Genomic DNA, 24,594 nt, shown 5'->3' with positions numbered 1-24,594 from the left:
AAGTTAGATGGTGCGTTCAAGGACCGTGGGACAAAGTAGAACAAGTCGCCGCTCACATTAAACACGCAAAACAATTGTGGGATTTCTAAGTATATACGTATTATTTTTTGCATAAAACAACGGCCCATATTTCCAAAATGTGTATCCCTTTTCACAATAAACTGATGTAGTTATTGCACTTGAATGTTTCCTGTGGCCCGGTGGTTGGGTACCCCTGTTTACAGCATGCTTGGGGCTATGATGTCCTCTTTTACACATTGGAAAATACTGGAAGACTGACACTTTTATCCAACTGGCTTCTTTATTTTAGAATGTAAGATTAACATCTCCACGACAAATGTAATCGTTGAATCATATCGAATCAAATCATTTGTACACTGTATCGACTTCCTCTGTTTGTAAAATATATCGTTTTTGAATGGTATCATGTATCTCGATGCGTATGGAAGCATTTACCGCAAATGAGCGGAATACACGGCATAATTCGCAAGTGGATGTCACTAGTGATGGAAATTTCGGCTCTTTTTAGAGATCCGGTTCTTTTGGCTCGGCTCACTAAAAAGAGCTGGCTATTTTGGCTCCCAAGTGGCTTCTCAATACTGTACAGTATATGTATTGTATAAAATGATTTACTCATGTAAAAAAGACATGATATCAAATGTTTATTTAAACTGATTTATGTAAACCTCAATCAACAGCTACAAAAATATGTTATAAAATACAAAAACAAAGACCCATCTCAATAGACAAAATAGGTCAAATCTCCATGCAAATTTCTCACCAACGAATCGGCTCTACGAGCACCACAACGTGTTTAACCCCGTCCCTGCACCTGCTCAGTGAGGATACAGAGACGCCGCCACCTATCTTGACCAATGACGTTTGCCTTTAACAAAAAAGCAAATTGGCTCCCAATTACACGACGTGAGCCGGCTCTTAGAGCCGATTCCTTCGCGACCGACACGTCACTAATGTTTTAACTCTAAACTACTTGTACTTAGTTTACATGCCATTCATGCCGCTCTAGCATACAGAGTATACAGAGAGCTTCCATTATTAACAGATTTATGTGCTGAATCACCCTTTAGCATTTAAGTGAAAATCAACATAGTGAGAAAATGTGACCAGAACAGACCAAAGTGATCATGGAAAACTTACCTCACGCTTGCAGCTCATACAAGACGCGGTTTTATTGACAGCTCCTCCACAAAACAGCCAGCTCTCCTCTACTCTCCCACCGAAAGCTGTGTGCTGCAGTGAAATGCGTCCAAGCGGAAACGGCGGTTAGACTGAACTAAGCTCGGACTTCTCTAATCGACCAACGGGTACCAATCAAGAAACCTGAACCTCAACCTTGAGGCCGGATTGTAAGAAATTTGAGTGTATAAGCTAGCGATAATAACGTTTCAACGCAAACATCCGCCCTAAACACGGAAATAGCGGAAGTACAATGCTTCTAATGTCAATTGTTTTGCGAGCTCAAACCAATTTTTTTTTTTTTTTACCCATCATGTGCCCTCGTGGGCTCCGTAGTATACTGGAGGAAAAGTGCCCATTTCGGAGAAAAGGCAAATAAAAAGGCAATATGCAGTCTCCATTGCAACCACTACTAATCAATCCTAACAGTTCTTATTAAACATGACAGTTTCATTGACAACAAATCACAAAAAAAGATGACAAATCTATTGTTTGACATTATTTATAGTGTTCACAATGAAGCAGAAGAGCACATCACATCTCAGGTGTGGCAGCCCAGAAATGTTTTTAGATTTTTTTTTGTCAAGCATTCCACAACAAATCATAAAGAGTCCAAAGTCCAGCGTTCCCAAACGCCTCGTTTCCTTTATTTAGTGGTTGTTACACTGTCAACGTCACCTCAGCAGTGCAGTAATGTCACACGTCAGCATCTTTATATACATTATACATGTTTGATACCTCATTTGGTCTGCAGGGGGCCTTAAACGGGATTGACTTGTAGTTCCTTGTTTGTTCTAATGAGCAGTAAACACAGCAGCAAGCACTGTGCAGGCCTAAGCTGCCTTGGAGGAGGCTACTGGTCACATTGACAAAAGTGCTAGAAGTCCATGCCGACAAATACCACACAGCCTGTTGACAAGATGAGACGTTCGCTTGTACTTTATTTAACCGTGATTACGAGCAGCTGAGTTGTCATTTTCAACTATAATGCACGACCCCCCCCTCCCGTAAATTGTTCCCACAGCATCCATCATCCAAAACGCACACGCGCGCGATGTGTAGTGTCAACACGTTTGGCAAATTGTCATCATAAAAATAAGAAAAACATAAAAACAGACAGGTTTACATCAAATATCTTTTTTTTTTACCCACATAGCGTTCATGTTAGCACTAGCTACAAAACAAACCACCATGTTAGAAGTATGTGTGGTGTGCTATGAACCAGGTGGAATTCAGCGTTAATGTTGTAAACATGAACCAAAAAAACAACCAAACACATCACAAGAAAATCAATCGCATGAAAGAAATCATCCATCACCACACCTCAAATAGTTTAGTGTCAACTAAATATATATACTGTATGTGTATATATATACTATACATTTAGATTTGTGTCCTCGTATAACCAAATGTTTGCTGTTGCCGCAGTTTGGGTCCCTAGCAACAGCATGAAAAAAGGAAGAAAAATAAACAAAATGTAGACACTGTTCCCCAACTTCATCCAGCTCGTGGTGTGTGTGTGTGTTAGAATGCCTTCTTGTCAATTTTGTGGAACGTTGCACCTTACGTGTGTGTGTGTGTGTGTGTTTATGCGTTGGCGCTGATGCTCTGCTTGTAGACAGCGTGGTAGGCGTTCCGCAGGAGGACGTACGGGAAGCAGGATTCCAGCAGGTCCATGGTGAGGAAGGGAGACTCCTGCACAATCTGACAGCACAAACAACTTTCCATCAGCGTTTGCAAGCAATACAGTAATCCCTCCTTTATTGCAATTAACTGGTTCCAGACCAGACTATGATATGTGAATCCAATAGAATTCCTTATTATGTCTACTATATTGGATAATAGGAGGGTAAAGATGACTATAGGGGTGTTATTTCATGTCTCCAAGGCTCTAATAGTGGTAAAATGTGTATTTAGAAGGTGGTTAAACAGACTTTCTATGCTCTATGAAAACATTTGATTTACAAATAAGGAATGCTACGAAATTCACATATTATAATCGGGTCACATTATGCTTCTTTGATTGGATGTATTTCATAAAAAACACTGTGTAAAATAAGACAAATAGTTATCCTTCGCCACACCACGCTTCTAATTTTGCAGCTTCACTCTATCACGGTTTTTCAAAAATATATTCATGAATAAACCATTGCTGTGTGTTGTGGTTGATTACTGCCAAGTAGTCAAAAATATGCATATTTGAGAAAATTGCATGTACTTTTTGCAGAAATTAAACATTTTCAATCATTGAAATACAAATATAAGGCATTAAGAAGATGCATTCAGATGTTGTGATGCTATGTAGTATTCTACACTGGTCACTAGGTGGCAGCAATGTTACACGGATGAGACAGTAGCCACAGTACAGAACAGGAAGTAAAAAAAACAAAAACAAAACAAGGAACTATTCCAATGCTAACCTGAGTTCATATTATGCCTTATTTTCTCTTATTACTGTATGTCTACTATATTGGGTAATAGGAGTGTAAAGGTGACTATAGGGATGTTATTTCATGTCAAAAGGCTCTAATATTGTTAAAATGTGTATTTAGAAGGTGGTTAAACAGATTTTGTATGCTCTATGAAAATATCTGATTTATAAATAAGAGAAAATGAGGTTCATGTTTGACTCAGCAATATAACAATGCTGCCACCTAGTGGCCAGTGTAGAATACGACATATCATCACAACGTCTGAATGCATCTTCTTAATGCCTTATATTTGTATTTTTGTGATTGAAAATGTTTAATTTCTGCAAAAAAGTACATACAATTTGCTCAAATATGCTTATTTTTGACTACTAGACAGTAATTAACCACGAAACAGCAATGATTTATTCAGGAATATATTTCTGAAAAAACGTGATAGAGTGAAGCTGCCAAATTAGAAGTGTGACGTGGCGAAGGATAACTGTATTTGTCTTATTTTAACTTATGAAATGCATCCAAGAAAAGAAGCATAATGTGTTGAGTTTAAGGGAAGAGCTTTGAATATTCCAAATAAGACTTTGGTAGAATGTGAGCGTAAGTTTGAAGAAAGCTGACCATGTCCAGCAGCAGGTAGACAGATTCTCTGTTGCGTGTGGTCATCTTGTCTGTCTCCTGGCCGATCTTCAAGAGGCTGGAGGAGGCCAGCTGCACACATGCACACACCAATGATGAAAAACAAACAAGATGTAATAAACAAGTGATTATCTGTCCTTCGTACAGCCAGGAACTCCTTCAGGCGGTCCTCGATGCTTCCTTTGTGGATGGTGAAGAGAGCGGCCGCAATCTGGTTGATGGCTTTGGCCAGACAGTGGATGTTGTTACAGTGGCCTGCAGGGGGCAGCAAATGTTTCCATGTTCATTCAGCACGTGGTAAGATGTAGAAGAAGTGACATGAAAACATTTAGGGTTTAGGTTTGTGTGATATTGTGATGACACTTGGCCAATATGTCACCAGCATTCTAACAATGACAAGTCATCATCCTCTTCCTGCGGCCCTTATTAACCATGGCACCTTTCATTTCAAGGTTGTTAGCAGGTTGCGTCGCATCGTTCATTGAGTCCTGCGACTCCATCAAGTCATTCAACGACGCTGCGGCTCACTTTCACAAAGCAGCAACTTGATTGTGCCAATCTGCTTTGTAATAATCACCTTTAATGAGCGTCACTGAGTGAAGCGACCTTTGCGTTTGCCACAGCCTGAGCTGAGCTCCACCATGCGCCGGAACCAATCAATGCGAGGGCACCAGGCTGCGCTCATTTGCATGCGCTGTGGCGTTGTGCCACTCAAGCAGTAAATTACATTTCCTATAACGTGTCGCGCTTTATTCCACCGTCACAACAAGGCAAGCGGCTTTCAAAGTTCACACTTCTCTCTCACTTCACCGTCCTTGAATAGTCGCACTGAAAAATGTCTACTGAATATTAGCTCTTTTCTATTTATTACTGACCTTCAAGAAATTTTACTCCCCCCAGGGGGCACTGTGATATTTTTATATATTTTTTACATTTTGTAAAAAGGCGTAAACACATGATATACTGTATAATAAAAACAAAGCTTTGTGTTATTATTCGTTATTAACATCCATCCATCCATCCATCCATCCATCGATCCATCGATCCATCCATCCATTTTCTTCCGCTTATCCGGGTCTGGGTCACAGGGGCAGCAGTCTCAGGAGGGAAGTCCAGACTTCCTGGTCCCCGACCACCTCTTCCAGTTCCACCGGGAGGACACAATGCGTTCCCAGGCCAGCTGTGAGACATAATCCCTCCAGCGTGTCCTCGGTCTGCCTCGGGGCCTTCTCCCGGCTGGGCATGCCCGGAACATCTCACCAGGGAGGCGTCCGGGAGGCATCCGGACTAGATGCCTGAGCCACCTCAACTGGCTCCTCTCCATGTGAAGGCGCAGTGGCTCTACTCTAAGCCCCTGCCGGATGACTGAGCTCCTCACCCTATATCTTAGGGTGAGTCCAGCCACCCTACTGAGGAAACTCATTTCCGCCGCTTGCATCCGTGATCTTGTTCTTTCGGTTACGGTCCAAAGCTCATGAGACGGTGACGAGCTAAACACGGCTCTTTGATGTCGTGTCCATTTTCCCCATACATACCCCCATTTTCTATGCCGCTTATCTTCACTAGGGTGGCGGGGCTATGCTGGAGCCTATCCAAGCTGACTTCGGGCGAGAGGCTGGGCACACCATGGACTGGTCGCCAGCCAATCGCAAGGCACATATAGACAAACAACCATTCACACTCACATTCGTACCTATGGACAATTTAGAGTCTCCAATGAAGCTAACATGAATGTTTTTGGAATGTGGGAGGAAACCGGAGTACCCGGAGAAAACCCACACAAGCACGGGGAGAACATGCATCTCCAAACTGAGATGCCCAAGCAGAGACTGTGATGAGTCATGAGTTTAAAAGGTATGATATTTCTGCATTGTGTGTGTAATGTTTCTAAAACGGAGCAATGTATCCTAGCTTAGCAGGCAGGCAAATGTTGATCCAAAGGGGCTTGTGGAGGTGCGCGGTATGCCCCCACATCACATTCAATGGCTAATTAATTCCTGTAATTGCTAATCTGCTATCTGCTATTAGGCCCGTCACGATAACACATTTTGCTGGTCGACAATTGTGCTACAAATTATCGTCAAAATTCGATAGTATCGGCCACATTGTTTGAGACCATTTTTTTCATTAATTATTGTCATGCATACTCAAGCATAGTGTACGGTGTACCTGTGTGAGACATTAGTTGGATACACAAGTTTCCTGTATGCATGTTTTTGCAATATAGCCAGCGACACTCTCCGTGGGCGCACACCATTTTGCACAGTTTTGTTATATTCGCCGACCAAATGCCTCACTAAACCTTGACTGTTGGGATGAAGGCTCCTCCATCTGTCGTTTTTTTCCCCAGTTGAGAAAACTGTCCGTGTCGGTCGTCTGTTTTCATGCGCTCGCCGTGTTCATTCTGTTTAAAACCAAAATATTCCCACACTGGGGCTGTAGTCATTCATGTTAGCGTATGCTGGCTCACGAAGCAAACTGCTGCTAGCGTAATAGATGGTAGCTAGTAGCACGGCCTCCATAGAAAGGCTGAATGAGATGAGAGCCCACTCTCCTTTCATTCCACTATACAACCAATGCGCACAGCCAGATGCAGAGTGAACCCTCTTGTCATCCAGCCTGTGTGGCACAGAGAGATGAGCAGACGCGCATACATGCACATGTCAATTTATCAAAGGTCTCCTAATTATCAACCTGTTTTGTTTTTTTAATCTTTCGACTAATCGATTATCATGACAGGCCCTAGCTATCATGTTGACCTTGTGTTCCCTCTGCAAAATATCTTGTACCAAAGCGTGTACCTTCAATGGCGGGGCTGTACTGTGACATGACGTTGCTGGCCAGCGTTGGCAAGGAGACAGCCACAAACACCATCAGAAGACAAGCGATCTTGTACTCCTCCTCTGGACTGATGTTCTCTGCGCACACACGCACCATGAAAAATATTTAGGAGAAGTACACATGGCTGCAGACGCTAGGGTGAGTTTGGGTCCTCACCACTCTTCTGTGAGGACAGCGCCACCACCAGAGCAGGATCGATCTCACAGGGTAAACCTGCAGCTGAGGACAGCTCATAGACATTCATGGCCACCTGGACACACAGACATTTTTCAAATGTTCAAGTACAATTTTATAAACATTTGATGGGTGATGAGTATACCTTCATGTCCGTCTCTCTCGGAATGTGATCCTTGAAATCTTCCACTGAACTGACCAGGAAAGGAATGTGGCAGGATAAGACCTGCAGAGGAGAAGATCGTTTCAACACATTTTCCAGCACAATACTTTCCTCTTGCAGGCTGTCAGACTGACATTATTACTTGGGATGGGCACTGTCCCTTTAAATCACATGTGTCAATGGAGGCCCGAGACACAGCAGGTTTTCTCTCCAATCAGCTTCTCCAGCCGCTGATTTCATTAATGAGCTCCTTCCCTCAAATTGAAGGAGGCGTTGATCATTAAAGATCACCTGCTTTCGTGACCGGCTGGAAAGAAAACCTGTAGTGTCTCGGCCCTCCATGGCACAAGTTTGACACTAATCCCAACACCCTTACCTCATCTTGAACCTGATGCTTGTACATGCAAATATTCATGTTCTGTTTTTTCTGTCCCCCCCGCAGGCTAATGATGACATATCGTTGGGTGTCATTTTCCAAAAAGGTACACAAAAATACGGTAGTTACTGAGGAAGTAATGAAAAACTAATGACTAAGGCACATACATTTACAGTAGTTACTGAGGAATTCATGAAGAATTAATGAGGAACTAATGAGTACAGTAGTTACTGAGGAACTAATGAAACACTAATGACTAAGGCACATAAATTTACAGCAGTTACTGAGGAATTAATGAGGAACTAATGAGTACAGTAGTTACTGAGGAACTAAGCCACATGAATTTAGAGTAGTTACTGAGGAACTAATGAGTAGTGGTTAGGGTTAGGCAGGTTTAACTACTGTAATTTTGTGTACCTTATTGTAAAATGTTACCATATTGTTGTATCTAGGCCTGTCATAATAACACATTTTGCTGGTCGATAACTGTGCTACAAATTATCAACGATATTTGATGTTATCGGCAACATTTTTTCAGACCATTTTTGACCATTATTGTCATGAGAGGTGTAATTCACATTTGAACCACTAGATGGTACTCAAATATAGTGTACGGTGTACTTGTGTGAGATATTAGCTTGAAACAGAAGTTGCTGTGTGCATGTGTACACTGTCTGTGAGCGCGCACCATTTTGCCCAGTTGTGTTTAGATTTTCTGACCAAATGACCCAGTAAGCATTGACTGTCGGGACGAAGGCTCTGCTGCATTTTTCACCTCCATTTTTGGCCCAGTTGAGAAAACTGTCCGTGTCTGTCGTCGGTGTTCATGCGCTCACCGTGTTCATTCTGTTTAAAAACGAAATATTTCCACACAGTGGCTGTGGCATTCACCTTAGAAACGCTTAGAAATTGCTTTTGTGCCGTTATTCATTCATCATTGTGTTAGCGTACGCTGGCTCACGAAGCTAACTGTTAAACCCTCTGTATCAATTTATCGAGGGCGCCATAATTATTATCCTGTCTATTCTATTAATTGATTTATCGATTATCATGACAGGCCAAGTTGTATTGTACACTACTTGTGAGACTTTATCAAAGTGTCAACACAAATATCACTCATATCACTTAATATGTCCAGTGGGACACACTGTGGCCATGTTGGACCATGCAAGTCAAGTTCTATATGCAGTACAGTAAACCCTCCTTTATGGTTGCAGACCTGACTGTGCTAAGTGAATTCCTGCCAAGTAGGACTCCTTTTTTATAAATGGAATATTTTGGTAACTAGAGCATAGAAAACCTGTTTACCACCTTCTAAATACACTTTATAACATTATTAGAGCCCTCAAGACATGGAATAACACCCCTATAGTCGCCTTTACACTCCTCCTAAGCAATGTAGTAGACATAAGAGAAAATAAGACCTAAAAAAAGACTCGTACTTGTGTGTGTTCTGGTGCGAGGGGAGAAGAGTGGAGGGTGGCGGACAGTGACGGACATAATAAAAGCTTGTTGTTCTGCCTATCAGGTCTCGTGCTTGTGTGTCTCACCCAGCATTACAGCACCATTACTGACACCTGGTGACCAGTGTACAATAGTACATATTTCATTTAGCCATTTTTATGCCTCCAAATGCTTAAATTTAGTAAAAAAAAAAAAATGTGATGAGGACTGTACACTTACCAGTTTTTTTCAGTTTTGACGTTACTATTTCAAAAGGTTGTAGCTTGAAAATGGTTAGAGATAACTGCATACTGTAAATGAGAGAAATCATCACGATCACCCAAAGCTTGTGATGGGAGTAAATTTACTCATCTAATGTGCATATTATGACATCACCAGGCTCAGAGTTTGTCAGATCCCTGTCTCGACAATACCGGCCCATCAAAATGTCTGATCCACTTGTGATTAGGGGCGGGGGAAAAATCGATTCTTAGATGCATAGCGATGCAGATAATGACAATCGATTCAAAAATGTCAATAATCGATGCTGACGGAACAACAACAACAACAACAAAAAAAAAACGGAACAAAAAGACAGAAAGCGGAATGGCCATCTGGACAGTTTATGGCGGTGCACCTAAGTTTAATGGGCGCCACACACGGGAGGCGACAAACAACTACGATTGGCAAAAACTCATCGCCAACGTGTAGCAAACACTGCACATGGGTGGCGATGAGCGGCTGTGACCAGCTGCACTAGTGAGTGACAAGTTCACATCCAGAGTGAATTGTATGAGTCTCTCCATTGGCTGTCAGATGTGGAGGGAATTTGGAGGTGTCAAAGTGGTTCAGAGGAGGAAAAGCAGCTGGTGTGTTGATTGAGTACTCTTGCTAGTACCGGATTTTGCTAGTATTGAAGATAAACATACATAAATGTCCGTTTAAATGAATGTAAACTTACCAAATATGTTTACTCTGGCGCCAACAAGTTCCCGAGTCGCTACTTTTTTCTTAATATCTCTATATTCTTTTTTTCAGAAATCCCAAATAGCTCTGGGAAATTAATCTTTTTCGTGTTTATTTTAATTGTGGATCATTACAGATAGGCTTTGTTTTAGTAGTACACAGTGAACGAAATTATATATATTGTTTTATCATTGCGTCGCATCGCAGGCCTCTGAATCGTAATCGCATTGAATTGTGAGGTGGCCTGAGATTCCCACCCCTACTTGTGATACTCTTCATCATCTCTCAAGTAAACCCAGCCGTTGTCATTGTCATTTACAGCGGGATCTTGAACACCGCTGCTGCCTCCACCGCCATAATTACTGCTATTATTACATAGATAGATATAAAGTATCTACAGTATCTACAATATCTATCTATTATGCCTGTGAATAATCTCATTCATCCATCCAGGTCATATCGACCTATTAGCAGTGTATTTTCTGCCGAGGAGTCTCCTGCGGATGGTACCGTGTATGCCGCTATTTCCGGCTTTTTTTTTTGTTTTAACATTCCTGCTAGCCCACTCACTATTAGCCGTTTTGACAACCCACCACGTCCCCTCCTGCTACCCTGAACACGGTTTAGCAAAGCTTCAGCTCAAGTATGCTGCATGTGCACTGTCATGGTGAGCGGATGCGCTGCCGCACAAGGGGCTTAGAAGTCTATAACAGTGGTCACCAACCTTTGAGACCAAGATCCCTGGTGAATCGGCACAAGATCAATTCCACAACTAAACCACAACTATTTGGCTTGTTGGCTCAGTGTAGTGGACGAACGATGCAGATCAATGGTCAATGCGCTACAACAGTCAGCCCGTAACGAGCGGCGTCATCGCGGCTCAAAGATTTTTGTGGAGGTGCACGTCTGTGGAGTTATATTTGTGCCTTAACTTTGAGGTAGCAAAGGCAGACTTAACGTGCAATAATTACTGTTGTGTCCGAAAGCACATCGCTGCAGTGCTCTGTCACTCCCTTCCTCTCTCGCTCGACCTTTTTCCTAGCATGGGTGGGAGAGTCGGTGTACTAGTGTATCTCCGGCCGGGTTTTGGGGAGTGGGCTCCTTGCTGGGGCTGGCGGGTTGCTGCCTGGATAGTGGCAAGGCGTACGGGCGTGTTCAGTGGTCGAAATGCGTGCCTGTTGGCCGCTCTCTGGGAGGTGTGGACACTGATATAATAATACATTTTTTTCAAAATGTTCTCGCAATCGACCGGCAAAGTCCCAAAGATCGACTAGTAGCTCACGATCGACGGGTTGGCGACCCCTGGTCTACCAACTTATAAACTTTGCATAGAAACACCCATAAATGTTGCTCGGATTGAAGTTATAGATGTCCGCCATCTCCTGGTGTAAAGTATTTACTACATGAGGCGCCATATTTGCAGAAATAACTTGTTAAATTCACCAATGTTGTGACTTTGGCGCTTAAAGGTGCTATGTACTTGCTTCATTTATTCCAAAGCACTGCTGTATTTGCTAACATGTTTTATTCTGGTCCAATTACAATTACAATAGAATTGTCTACAGAAAAAGTAAGACACTCTGCCTCCATTACTGCTGTAAATCTGCTAGAATGACAATGATACCATTTGAGTGTGTGAGAAAGAGAATGAACGTGTGCTACTTACATCTCTCAGCGCCTCCTGAGCCAGGGAGCGGAACGAGAGGATGACTCCGATGATGGTCATTCTCTTCAGCACGCTGTCCACAGCTACAAAGAGTCAAATCCAAAGATGATCACTGATGCGCTGCTGATCCTTCACACTAACAGCAAAAGAGCAAACCATGCTTACAGGTGAGCTTCTTGAACAGCGCCACCATGTGGTCCGGTTTGTCAAAGCTGGTTCTCATCTGAGTCAAGACTTCCATGTTCTCCACCACCAGTTTCTTCACACACAGACACAGAACACTGTAAGTTGTGGTGCGTGAGCTGTGAATCTCTACACTGGAGCTTGTTGTACCTTCAGCTCTGCCACCTGTGAGGAGATGTGCCACATGAGACTCTCACTGAGGAACTTCATGCCGTACGGACCCAAGAGCTCGGACAACGAGCGCATCTCTGCGAGGGAGCAAAAAAGGAAATGAGTTGTGAAAAAGGGATTGTACTTGTCTTTGTTTAGTGAAGAGGACGTGGGTGTACCAGAGATGTCCGAGTATTCCTCAGCGTTGAAGGTCAGCTCGTTCTCTGTGGGAAGGTTAACAAAGGCCTTCATGGCAGGGAAGTAAGCAATATGGCCGTTGCTGACCTGGCGGAGCAACGTCTCCAAGTACCTACAGGTACACAGACACACAGACACACACCTCAGACTAAGTATTACGTTTTTTTTTGCTATGAGTCTGATAAAAAGGTGGAAGTAACATGAAGGTTGGTTTCCAATTGCAACCACGGATGTATGTAACAATACAGTAGATCCCGCCATATTCAGCATTAGCAAAAAACACCCAATATTTTTATTTTTTCCACTAAAATGGGCAGATTTTTGCGCCGAAAGTAGGGGTGCTCCGATCACTCGGCCACCGATCAGTATCGGCCGATTTCGGTAAAAAAGCACGGTATCGGCATATGCTGATATTTGCTTTTTAACGCCAATCAACTTCGCCGATCACCTCTGCCCCTATTGCAGCATCCAGCCTATAGCGACCTTCTCCCGCCCACTTTCACTTCACAAAACCAAAACAAGCATGTCTGCCGTGTGGGACTTCCTCTCGTTGTGAGAATGATATAAGTTTTGCATCCTGCAAAACGACATGAAAATAGTCTCGCTAGCTATGCTAGTTTGGTGCAGCATTTGCGAGGCGGGCACTTGGCAGGGTGTGGTGAGCTTTCGCGGCTCACGCTGTGCTCATTGGTGGGTGGGGCGAGACAAGCGCCCGTGGGTGAGTGCCTGTTGGGGGTCTAAAGCGGATAGTGGTTGGATTCATCGGACTGGATGGCCGGCCGTCGGCGGCGGTGGAGGAAACTAGATTTACTGACTGCCTGGGGGTCCTGCTGGAGCACCACCAAGCTGTTAAGTCTTAAAGAAGGCGCCTGATCCTCTAAGTTTCACCAGTGGTTTTGAAAAAATAAGTCAAATATGTTTTTGTCTCAATTTTATGGTTCCCCTTTCATGTCATATAGCACAGGGGTTACCAACGTGGTGCCTACGGGCACCAGGGAGCCCCCCGCGACTACAAGGTGCCCGCAAGCTTTTCCACTCAGGTTTTCAGTTAATAATGTGGGAACACTAGAAAGAAATGCATTCTGAAATACAAAATGTGAGTTAAGCAAGCATATTTGATTTGTTTGGTTTGAAATAAGCTATGAAAATGTATTAAAAATTAGTAGCTCTTGGCCATTTACGTTTGGTAAAAGGGTCACCAACCGTTTTTTTTTTTTTTTTTAAGAAAAAAAGGTTGGTGACCCCTGACATAGCCAATAGTACATTTAAACATTTACACTCACTCTACGTGATTTGTATCTGCAGCATAAAAACCTGATCGGAGCATCCCTAGCAGAAAGCACGTCTCATTCACAAGTACTTGATAATACAGGTCAAATGTACAGAACACATGTACCACTGTTAAAAACCACAATTTTTACATATTTAGGTTTTTATGCTTTTATGCTATGTTTTTTCATCAAGTGTTGCTCTGAAATCAAACACACTTTCCTTGCCCAAGCCCAGCATTGCAAACTGTGCATGTACGCCCTCTTCTGGGTGCGTGCGCTTATAGGTCTCCAAAGGGCACGTGATCGCACCGCACAATGCGCTGTGAGCTGTGGGCAGCATTTTTGAGTGCAAGGGCTTTTGTTTAAATCAGAGTTGGTGCAGTAAGAGAGAGAGAGAAAGATACACAACGTAACTAACGGCTGCTTGTCCAGGAAATGAGCAGTGTCACTGGTTTGTGAGTTTATCCGAGTACGGTTATCAAGCAAGGTTTTTACCATAATTTTAATTTGAAACGGTAATACTAACTGTCGAGAGTTTTACCACGGTTAATTATTAATACCGGTAATTGTTACATGCCTATTCTGCAGCATCCTGAAGAAATCTGGATGAAAATGTACCTCCTTTTAATCTTTTAAAATCATTGTTCACTCAGAAGTGAAAAAGATGTTTCAGCCTTGCTGAAGTTTCTCAAGCGTTCTTGATGCCACTTTATCGTATCTGGGAGGTGAACAGTGTGAAAGCCAGCTAGTCACTGTAGGAGGAAGCGCTGTCAGGCACACACACTCACCAGTTGGTGTACAGGCTGGTGATGGTGGGCTCGCCGTGGCTGTCCAGGTGCTGCGTCTGCTGCAGCAGGACGTTGTTGAAGACCCTCGTGATGTCGATGGTGACATAGTTCTCGATGGACTGCAGTACTGTCATGTAGGCCCGCACGCTGGTCAGCAGCTCGCTGGGCTTGGCAATCTCCTGAGTGGCCTGGTTGTACATCGTCATGCCCACGATGGACCTGGGGAAAGAGGCAGAGCTTTGTCGGCTGCGGAACCAGAGTGGCCACTAGGCCTGTCAGGATAACAAATTTTGCTCGTCGATAATTGTGCTACAAATTATTGTTGATAATCGATTTTATTGATTTTTATTTTTATTGATTTATTGAATTTTTTCCATTAATTGTCATGAGGTGTAATTCACATTTGAACTGCTAGATGGTACTCAAATATAGTGTACGGTGTACCTGTGTGAGACATTAGCTTGACACAGAAGTTGCCTAATTAAGTTTTTGCAATGTAGCCAGCGACACTGTCCGTGAGCGTGCACCATTTTGCACTCTTTCGTTTATACAGTCAAACTTGTCTATAGCGGCCACAAGAGGGAGACTGCAAAAGTGGCTGCTATAGACAGGTGGCCTATAGACAGGTTGGTGTCCAGTTTGAGTGTTGACCAGTAGAGGAAAAAAAAAGAAAATAATAATAATGTTGACCAGTAGAGGGCACTGTGGGACTGCGGATAAAAGTTGTACAGCACTACTAGGCTTGTTATTATCCACGACCCACAGAACAAAGCTGTGCTAGTAATGTCTTACGCTTGTTTTTAATATTTTACTTTTTATACGGCAGAGTGTCATTACACCTTTAGTTCATCAGGAAGTGACGGTGGGCGTCCCGAGCAGGAGAGCTAGGCTCAGTGCTAGCTGTGAGTTTGGAGAGAGTTGGGAAGTGTGTTTATGTTGGCGTGGATGTAAAGTCCTGCAGTGTTCTCCGCTGTTAATAAAGCCATTAAAGTGCATCGCCGACGTGAGTCTCTCCTTCCCCACAACAAGCGGCATTACAGTATTGACCAGTGCACATTGTCTCACACCAGGAAATAAACGGTGTCACTTGTTACAGGCATTGCCTGGACAGCTATGTAGTGGGGCTTGTTTAACCTTTGCCTTGTGGGCAAGCAGGAAGGAGAAACGAGACTGGAGGTGTGTGTGTTCTGAGATGCTCTCTGGTGGCCGCATTCAATAAATAAAGTTGGCAGAAGCAACAGGAGAAGTTTCCTTCTTTGGTGGAGTCAGGTCGCCCTTCCTACGGTTCGGAGCTGAATAACACTGACAAGTTAAGCGAACGGCAAAGAAGACGGCTTTTTTTTGTGTCGACTACAGAAGATGAGGACTTTGATGGATTTGTGGATGAGGATTGATCAAAAATAACGTGGGTACATTCTAAACTACTTCAATTAAGTACAACCGAACTCAGTTTTGCTCTCGCTGCTTTTTAAAAACATATTCTAGCATTAGCGTGCAAGCAGTATTGTATTGTATTGTAGCGTCGCTGGGAGCATGTCCTGTTCCCAGCCTACTTTGCGGTAATGTTTTGGTGCAAATGCTCTTAAAGTTACATGTTTAACCAGGAAATAACGAGCTCGAAAGAAGACGACTTTTTTATGTGGAACAACTGACAGTTTGTGTGGATCTTGTGAATGATTGTGACTGAGCTAGGACTCAGTAATTAAAGTCTACACACGACGGCTTCATTGATTGAAAAACAATCATGCATGAAGCTTCTACTTGAGTCGGTAATTTGGCCGCTCTATGCGGTCAGATATTGACCAAGGGATACAAAATGGGTGGGCGCTGGCCGCGTTAGACAGGTGACTGCTATACACAGGGTCTATAACATGTAAATTTGCTGCGGGGTGTGTGTGTTCCTTCTTCAGCGGCCGCTATAGGCAGGTGGCTGTTCTATAAAGGTGGCCGCTAAGACAGGTTTGACTGTACTGTATTTACTTTGCCAACCAAACGCCTCAGTAAGCGTTGACTGTTGGGGCGAAGGCTTTGCTGCCCGAGGCACCTCCATCTGTGTTTTTCTTTCCCCAGTTGAAAAAACTGTCCATATCGGTCGTCGGTGCTCATGTGCTCAAAGTGTTCATTCTGTTTAAAACCGTAATATCCACACACTGAGGCTGTCGGCTGTGGTATTCGCCTCAGGAACCATCGCTTCTGCGCCTTCATTCATGTTGGCGTGTGCTGCCTCACGAAGCTAACTGCTAAACCCTCTGTATCCACTAACTAGTAGCCGGGCTTCCACAAAGAGGCTGAATGGGATGAGGGCTCACTCTCAGTTCATTCCACTATAGAACCAATGCGCACAGACAGATGCAGAGTGAACCCTCTTGTCATCCAGCCTGTGTTTATCAAGGGCGTCATAATTATCAACCTGTTTGTTTTTTTTTTTAATAGTTCGATTAATCGATTATCGTGACAGGCCAATTGGCCACTTAAATCTCCCACTTCCTTCCTGGGCTCGATAAAATTGACCAGTGAGGTGGCATTTACTCTGCTGGCTCATTGAACATTCTGTGCTTGCATGCGTGTTTACTTGGTAAATCGGATCTCCAGGTGGGAGGTGAGGTACTCTCTCGGTGTGAACGTGTGCTCCCACACTGCCAGGTTGGGAACGTAGTTGATGGAGAAGCAGAGTTCTGACAGAGCAGTGTGGAGTTTGTCCAGACTGGATGAAGAAGAAATGTTTTAGTCCCAAACTGCTGATGGATAATTCTAACACCTGTGATGTATTAGCTCAAGAAGCAGGTAGTGAAGTCAACTTACTTGGTGACCAGTAGTCTGTTCTTCCGCATGCTCTCCACTCCTGGTTTCTCTCTCTCCGGCTCACCCTTTTTCCCGGTCGCCTTCTTGCTCTTCTTGTTGACGGCCTGGCTGATGGTTTTGGCACAGTGTTTGGGAAGCAGCTGCCCAAGAAAAAGCAGAAAAGGAACGATGGCGGAGGGTCAGCCAGATACATGGAATAAGACCGGTGAGGTTGGCCGTCAACAATCTTTAGCACATTCATTTAGTTTCCCAGCAAGGAGCGCAGCCAGCAGATTAGGCTTGGGCATCGTTTGAATTTGAACAATTCCGGTTCCGATTTCTCCTTACGAATACGGTTTCTAACGATTCTCGATTCCAGTGCTTTTAAGAGGCAAGGTCATTAAAGTCTACATGGTTCAAATGAGTTCTTTTTGGATAAAATGTCTGAACTTCTCCATGTTTTTTGTTTTTTTTATGAAATGAACTTTCTATGAGGACAGGCGACATAGAAAATGAATGAATGAACTTTTGACATTTGCGCATGTGCTCTTGTTTATGTGAGCATTTAAACATGCACTAACCTCTATACACTGGAGCGAAAAAGTGTTTGCCCTCTTCCTGATTTTTTCTTTTTTTTTTGCATGTTTGTCAAAATTAAATGTTTCAGATCATCAAACAAATGTAAATATTAGTCAATGACAATACAACTGAACACAAAATGCAGTTTTTAAATGAAACTTTTTACTATGAAAGGGTGAAAAAAAAATACAAACCTGTATGGCCCTGTGTGGAAAAAGTGATTGCACCCCTGTTAAAACATAACTTAATTGAGATTAATTGAGATCTATCAGTGTGTAAAAGGTTATACAGCCATTTCTAAAGCTCTGGGACTCCAGCGAACAACAGCGAGAGCCATAATCCACAAATGGCCAAAATACAGAACGGTGGTGAACCTTCCCAGGAGCGTCCGGCCAAACAAAATGACCCCAAGAGCGCCACGACGACTCATCCAAGAAGTCACAAAAGACCCCACAACAACATCCAAAGAACTGCAGGCCTCACTTGCCTCAGTGAAGGTTGGTGTTCATGACTCCACCATAAGAAAGTCACTGGGCAAAAACAAGTTACAAGACCAAAACCACTGCTGAACCAAAAGAACATTAAGGCTCGTCTCAATTTTGCCAGGAAACATCTTAATGATACCCAAGACCTTTGGGAAAATACTCTGTGGTCTGACGAGAAAAAAGTTGAACTTTTTAGAAGTTGTGTCCCATTACATCTCACGTAAAAGTAACGCCACATTTCAGAAAAAGAACATCATACCAACAGTAAAATATGGTGGTGGTAGTGTGGTGGTCTGGAGCTGTTTTGCTGCTGCAGGACCTGGAAGACTTGCTGTGATAAATGGAACCATGAATTCTGCTGAAGGAGAGTGTGCGGCCATCTGTTGGTGACCTCAAGCTGAAAGCAACTTGGGTTCTGCAGCAGGACAATGATCCAAAACACACCAGCAAGTCCACCTCTGGATGGCTGAACATTTTGGAGTGGCCTAGTCCAAGTCCTGACCTGAATCCTATTGAGATGCTGTGGCATGACCTTAAAAAGGCGCTTCATGCTGGAAAAGCCTCCAATGTGGCTGAATGACAACAATTCTGCAAAATTCCTCCACAGCGCTGGAAGAGACTCATTGCAAGTTATCACAAACACTTGATTGCAGTTGTTGCTGCTAAGGGGGGCCCAACCAGTTATTAGCTTTAGGGGGAAATCACTTTTTCACACAGGGACATGTAGCTTTGGATGTTTTTCTCAAACGTTTCATTTAAAAACTGCATTTTGTGTTCAGTTGTGTTGTCATTGACTAATATTTACATTTTTTTGATGATCTGAAACATTTAAGTGTGACAAACGTGCAAAAAAATAAGAAATCATGAAGGGGGCAAACACTTTGTCACACCACCGTAAATAATATAATATCAAACAACTTACCGTAAAGCACTGTGTATAAACTGCACCCGTGTATTAACCGCACCCCATTTTCAGGCTCACGGCGGGGGAAAAAATTTTTTTAGTTCATAAACGCTTGCCAACTCTTTCATCTCAAATCAACATGCGTAAAGGTACTAAGCAATTTCAAAAAGAAGAATAAAGGAGAAATCTGAACTTCGGCATCTAGATCTTTAATATTATGGCTAAGCACAGATTAATAATAATAATAATAATAATAAAAAATAAAAATAAAGAAATTTGCAATTTTCAGAGATGTTTTGATATCTTATCTTTCACTGCTTCTCTTTTTCTGTATTATTATTTTATTGCATTGCTTCAGTGTGAATTTGAATAAACTCCAACATTGTATTGTATTCTACATCATCTGCAATGTTTTAATGGAAGCTTGGGTTAGCTTCAGTGTATATAGAGATCGTTTCACTGTGTGAAAATACAGACAGCCGTCAGATAAGTTAGTTGCATACACAAGCATTTTCAGCAACTGTACAGCAGAGGGCGCTAAAGTCAAAGCAACTGTCTGACCCACAGACGGCTATTCTAAAATGGGCTTCTCGTCAATTTCGGCGTCTGGTCACAGACCTGTCATTGTGTATAAACCGCACCCCGATTTTTTGCTTCTTACCAGTGGAAAAAAAGTGCGGTTTATACACGGTGCTTTTCGGTATAAAAGATTTTTTAGCTGGATGAGTTAAGCTAGTGTGTTAGCACTAGTAAACATCGTTTGCTGCCTCAATGTTGGCATAGGCTATGTTTTGTCACACCCACCCTTGTTACCACAAGTAAACCGGATGTAGTGCATCAGAGACTAGCTGTTCACATGAATAAACTTGCCTCCTGCAGCCGTAGATCCCATTCTTCATTTACACCCAACTTCCACGACATCAGCTAGCTAGCATCCTGAAACCCTGGCTTACACTGGCATGACACACACACCTCATTTTTTGTTTGACTTCCCTGATTCTGACTGCTTAGAGGAAGTCTGACATAGCGCATCAAAGATGGCACACCCTGTTTAAAAAAAATAAATAAAAAATTATAAAAATGTATTTAAGTTATTTTATATAAAATATTAAAAATATACTTCTATAAGTTATTTTTTCTATTTTTATGAAGTCAAGTCAAACTTAACTGCACTGGTCACTGGGTGCCAGTGACGTTACTGTAATAGTCTGTGAGACACACAAACACCAGACTTCACAATCCCCAACACAGTTACTCTTGCAGCCATAACCCCACGCCGAGCTAAAACTGAACCCCCGATGTCACTTCCTGTCTACGCCCCCACTCAACTCCCTTACCACCGGAACACATTTACAGCAACACACAGGAGCACGAGTCGTATTTATGTCTTATTATTTTCTCTTATTATGTCTACTATATTGGGAAATAGGAGTGTAAAGGTGACTATAGGGGTCTTATTTCATGTCTAGAGGGCTCTAATGATGTTAAAAAGCGTATTTAGAAGGTCGTAAAGAGTTTTTCTATGCTCTAACTACCAAAAAATTTGATTCATAAATAAGGAATGCAATTTTTGCGAAAATTCCCTTTTCATGGTGGGATCTAGAACCAATTTACAGCAATAAACAAGGGATTACCGTGCAGGTCTTGTCCAGCACTTCAATACGAACAGCGATATCAACCGATATTGACTGAGGCAGCACCTCTTCCCTAAAACTGTCATGTGACATCTCGCGTAACGAATGTACACATCACTAGCTCTTTCTGAATTGACTTTGAGATGAGTGGATGTGTTGATGTTTGGTGAAATATTGAGAGTAACTTCATCCATCAGTGATGTTATGAGCTAAATGTCTCACCTGGTCACTGAGGGTACACTGTTCAGTGCAGATATCGGTGATCAGGTTCCGGGCTTGTTTGGCCATCTCATCCAAAAACATGTTGCACAGTGACAAGCTGCGGTCTCCTATGTGATGACGCTGCAACGACAAAGCAAAATGCAGAAAATGATGATGATTTCCCTGATGCTACATTGTGTCAGTGTGTTGTGGTATGTAACTGTGTGTATCCGCTCACCTCCTCGGGACACAGCTCATGTGTGCAGGACATGAAGTGTGTGCAAAGCAAAGGGAAGCAGATGGAGTGACGGCTCTGTGAGGGAAGCTCCAAGCACTGCTGGAACATCTTCTCAAATGCACGACTGTAGAAGCTGCACAAACGAGGAATATACAGACACACAAAGAGCAGAGGTTTCATGACACAAGCTCTGCGGATGCATGATCATTCTGCCCGTCTCACCAGAATATGGACAGGTCTGACGTCTCCACCAGCATCTCCACCAGCGAGTCCACCATCTTGGTGTGGAAGATGATGGTGTTCATCATTTTGCCGAGCTCCTTGTGGTCGGCGATGCCGAGACTAGCTTTGGACACGCTGGTGTATGCCTGCACAGAGGAACCATCATTCCACACGTTTAGCATCACAGCTCTTGGAAGCTTTGGCAAGAGTTAACTGCACACAAATGGATCATTTACCTTTCAAACATTGAAGCACTGATCAAATCAAGGCTTCAGGGATTTCTACAAGCTTTGGAAATACTTGTTTAGAGCAGGAGAGACCCCCTTATAACCCTCATGCCAATTAACACTCGAACTCCCAAGGCAATCATTTTGACTGTTTTCAAAGTTTGCAATGTCATAACTTGGTTAAAAAAAAACTATGTACCCATAGGACCCTGACCCTTATTCTAACATTGTTTTATCATTAAAATTTCAAAACACAAATTAGATCTGAGTATTACTACCTCGAATGACCATAGCAGTCAAATTGACTGCCTGCTTTTTACAGGGGGTGTCATATTTCACTATTTGCTAAATTTTTCCCGCCCTTCCTCCTGCTCTATTGGTTGTTTGTTTTTTATGCTCTGTGATGCTAAAACCTAGCTGTAGCGTCACTCTAAACCCAAGAGAGACAAAAATGACAAGCAGAAAGAAGGTGACAGCTATGGAGGCTTTAGCCTTGCTTCAGAGAAAATGGTTGCAGTTCGAGTTTGCATGTGTAATTGCAGAGAAGTGTTGTTGTGTCAATTCAATCAAACACTCCATCACTATAGTTTTCATTTAGTGTCCTGATGTGTTTTTACCTATTCCACCAATTTATTTTTAGATCTTTTTAATGATAATCCAAATTATATACAAAGAGTCAAAATGACTGCTATGGTCATTCTAGTAGTTGCAGAATTCTGGTAGACCGAGTGTTAAAAAAATCAAATAAATTATGTACAAGATGCCATAGCAATTATTCATTTCAACCTAGATTCTTCTGATAAACATGAACTTATAAAAATTGTCATTTTCAAGTAAGAAATATTGCATCTTACGGAAAATGAGTAGTGACCTTCAGTAAGTCTCATTTAAGTGAGAGTGAGACTCTTATTCATAGTTATGCGCTTTTTAAACCATACGCCACAACATCATTCATTTCATGCAAAAAAAAAATGTTTGCGCACCCCCATTTGAGAATCCCAGAATGCTCACCTGCAGTCTAAACCAGTCGAGCCTCATGCCTCTGAAGTCAAACACCTCGCCATCCTCCACTGCAACGTACAAATACTTTAGCTCATTTCAGGTTTCTATGCTGGCTCATTTCACACAGATTTTCCACTCCTTCATTACTCGGCTTACCTTGTTTGACGCTGAGGGAGGTCATGGTGTTGACAAATGAAGACATGATGATGGACTCATCCTCTGGACACACAGACAGGTTCTAACAGACGTAGCAGAGCAGTCATTGCCATGAGAAGCTTTGCGTTGCGTACGTGTGTGAATGCTATGTGCAGCACTCAAGTATTCTCTGATTACCTGCACCAGCTCGTTTAGCACAACAGCATCAAAACCTGACAGGTACTGCACGTAGTACCGCTGCATGACCGGGCCGTACTTCCTGACATGGGCTCGCAGCTCCTCCATGTAGAAGATCAACTCTGCCAGGTGTCTGGCAAACACACACGCACAAGTAGCATAAAACCACAGCCTGCTGGCATGCTAAGGCTTGACCTGTTTGCTCGATTGAACATTTGTGCATACTTGTCGATGAAGTCGTCTGTGCTTTTCTTCTGGATGTTGTCTGCGTGTCGAAGCAACCAGATGATCTCGTCACGGGCGAACGACAGCGCCATGAATACAAACAACGCCTACGAGGACGGAGAGAGAGGCAGCACATTTGCATACACTTTGAAGATATTTGTAAATCTTTAATTTAAAAAAACTTGTATTTGTGCTTCTTAATGTGGTTTATCATTGCTTTGCGCAGCAAACACAGACTTCTTACAGTGCTACTCAAGGTGGCAACTATGGTGCGTTACCTTTGGGCCCAGCAGCCCCGGCTGGTCCGCCAAGACGGTGGCCAGCTCCTTGAGGGCCGACCTAAGGAATTTGCGCCTCTCTCGGTGCATGGAGCCACTGCAGAGCGGCAGATGGGAGGAAGAAGTCAGAGCGGCGGCTTGGAACATACCAGCCACAAGATTACACACCGTTTTGACACTTTGAGGACAATCCCCGCCAGACAGCAGAGTGAGTAAATGACAGCCATGGCGGAAGAATAAGAACAAAGATGAAAGCGGGAGACAGATTAAGCACAGAAGATGAAATGGGGAGAAGACAAAGACAGAAAAAGGAAGGCGAGACGAGTCCCGGAGAGGCAGATGAACAGGTCGCTGGCGTGATGGTTAAAAGCAGAAAAGGAAATGCAAAAGTAGGCGACTAAATAAATTAGTTTTTTAAGTTGGAAGAACAGTTGGGATAGAGAAAATGTCTTCGTACGCATGAGACAGGGCCTGCTCCTTGCACTCTCTGATGTCATTGATGCGCTTGTTGTACCTGGAAAACACACAAAATAGACTTTTCTTAACACAAATAACTAATTCATTTCATAGGCAGATGCAGCTCAAATGACACAAACATGATGAGCAGGAAAACGTCTCACTTAAGATGCTTTCAACACCAAATATTTTCTCCTTTGGCTCCTGGCTCAAAATGACATTCTTTTTAACCCAAAAATGAAAATAGCTCTTCAAAGCATTAAAAATAATTGCTAAATTATCATTTTTATTACGCAGCATGACCAACAATATTGTTTGGCTTTTGTAACAAACTTCTGTGAGTCAGGTCCCAAATCCAATAAAAGATCCAATAAAAGTCCACCCTATATAAGATAAAATTGGAAAAAATGAGTGTGCAAAATGCTTTTAGGGTAGGACTAATCATTTGACATGGTTATATCAATTTGTGGTGTGATTTAGAATACTTTTTTTTTTTTTAACAAACTCTCTTCAATGCAATAGTAATTTATTTACGGCCCCTAGTATAAACA

The 24,594-nt window shown here is 42.7% G+C and overlaps 1 protein-coding gene across 4 annotated transcripts in view; it reads right to left on the bottom strand.

Moving 5' to 3' along the window:
* Positions 1–1,685: 1,685 nt before the first annotated feature.
* Positions 1,686–24,594, bottom strand: part of nckap1 (NCK-associated protein 1) — a 52,763-nt gene continuing 29,854 nt past the window's right edge. For all 4 annotated transcript variants that reach the window (XM_054799162.1, XM_054799163.1, XM_054799164.1 and 1 more), the window contains 22 exons: positions 24,045–24,101; positions 23,588–23,684; positions 23,310–23,416; positions 23,085–23,217; positions 22,908–22,989; positions 22,761–22,819; positions 21,523–21,668; positions 21,301–21,433; positions 21,084–21,203; positions 17,281–17,420; positions 17,051–17,182; positions 14,479–14,697; positions 12,401–12,531; positions 12,222–12,319; positions 12,054–12,147; positions 11,889–11,971; positions 7,420–7,500; positions 7,257–7,350; positions 7,061–7,177; positions 4,405–4,514; positions 4,242–4,331; positions 1,686–2,901 (listed from right to left, as the gene is read on the bottom strand). In XM_054799162.1, the coding sequence (XP_054655137.1) occupies positions 2,785–2,901; positions 4,242–4,331; positions 4,405–4,514; positions 7,061–7,177; positions 7,257–7,350; positions 7,420–7,500; positions 11,889–11,971; positions 12,054–12,147; positions 12,222–12,319; positions 12,401–12,531; positions 14,479–14,697; positions 17,051–17,182; positions 17,281–17,420; positions 21,084–21,203; positions 21,301–21,433; positions 21,523–21,668; positions 22,761–22,819; positions 22,908–22,989; positions 23,085–23,217; positions 23,310–23,416; positions 23,588–23,684; positions 24,045–24,101 (2,440 nt within the window). In that variant the 3' untranslated portion in view covers positions 1,686–2,784. The remainder of the gene's footprint in view (positions 2,902–4,241; positions 4,332–4,404; positions 4,515–7,060; positions 7,178–7,256; positions 7,351–7,419; positions 7,501–11,888; positions 11,972–12,053; positions 12,148–12,221; positions 12,320–12,400; positions 12,532–14,478; positions 14,698–17,050; positions 17,183–17,280; positions 17,421–21,083; positions 21,204–21,300; positions 21,434–21,522; positions 21,669–22,760; positions 22,820–22,907; positions 22,990–23,084; positions 23,218–23,309; positions 23,417–23,587; positions 23,685–24,044; positions 24,102–24,594) is intronic.

Source organism: Dunckerocampus dactyliophorus, chromosome 14, assembly GCF_027744805.1.
Source record: "Dunckerocampus dactyliophorus isolate RoL2022-P2 chromosome 14, RoL_Ddac_1.1, whole genome shotgun sequence".
NCBI classification, from domain to species: Eukaryota; Metazoa; Chordata; class Actinopteri; order Syngnathiformes; family Syngnathidae; genus Dunckerocampus; species Dunckerocampus dactyliophorus.
This window is presented reverse-complemented; position numbering and strand designations above follow the sequence as displayed.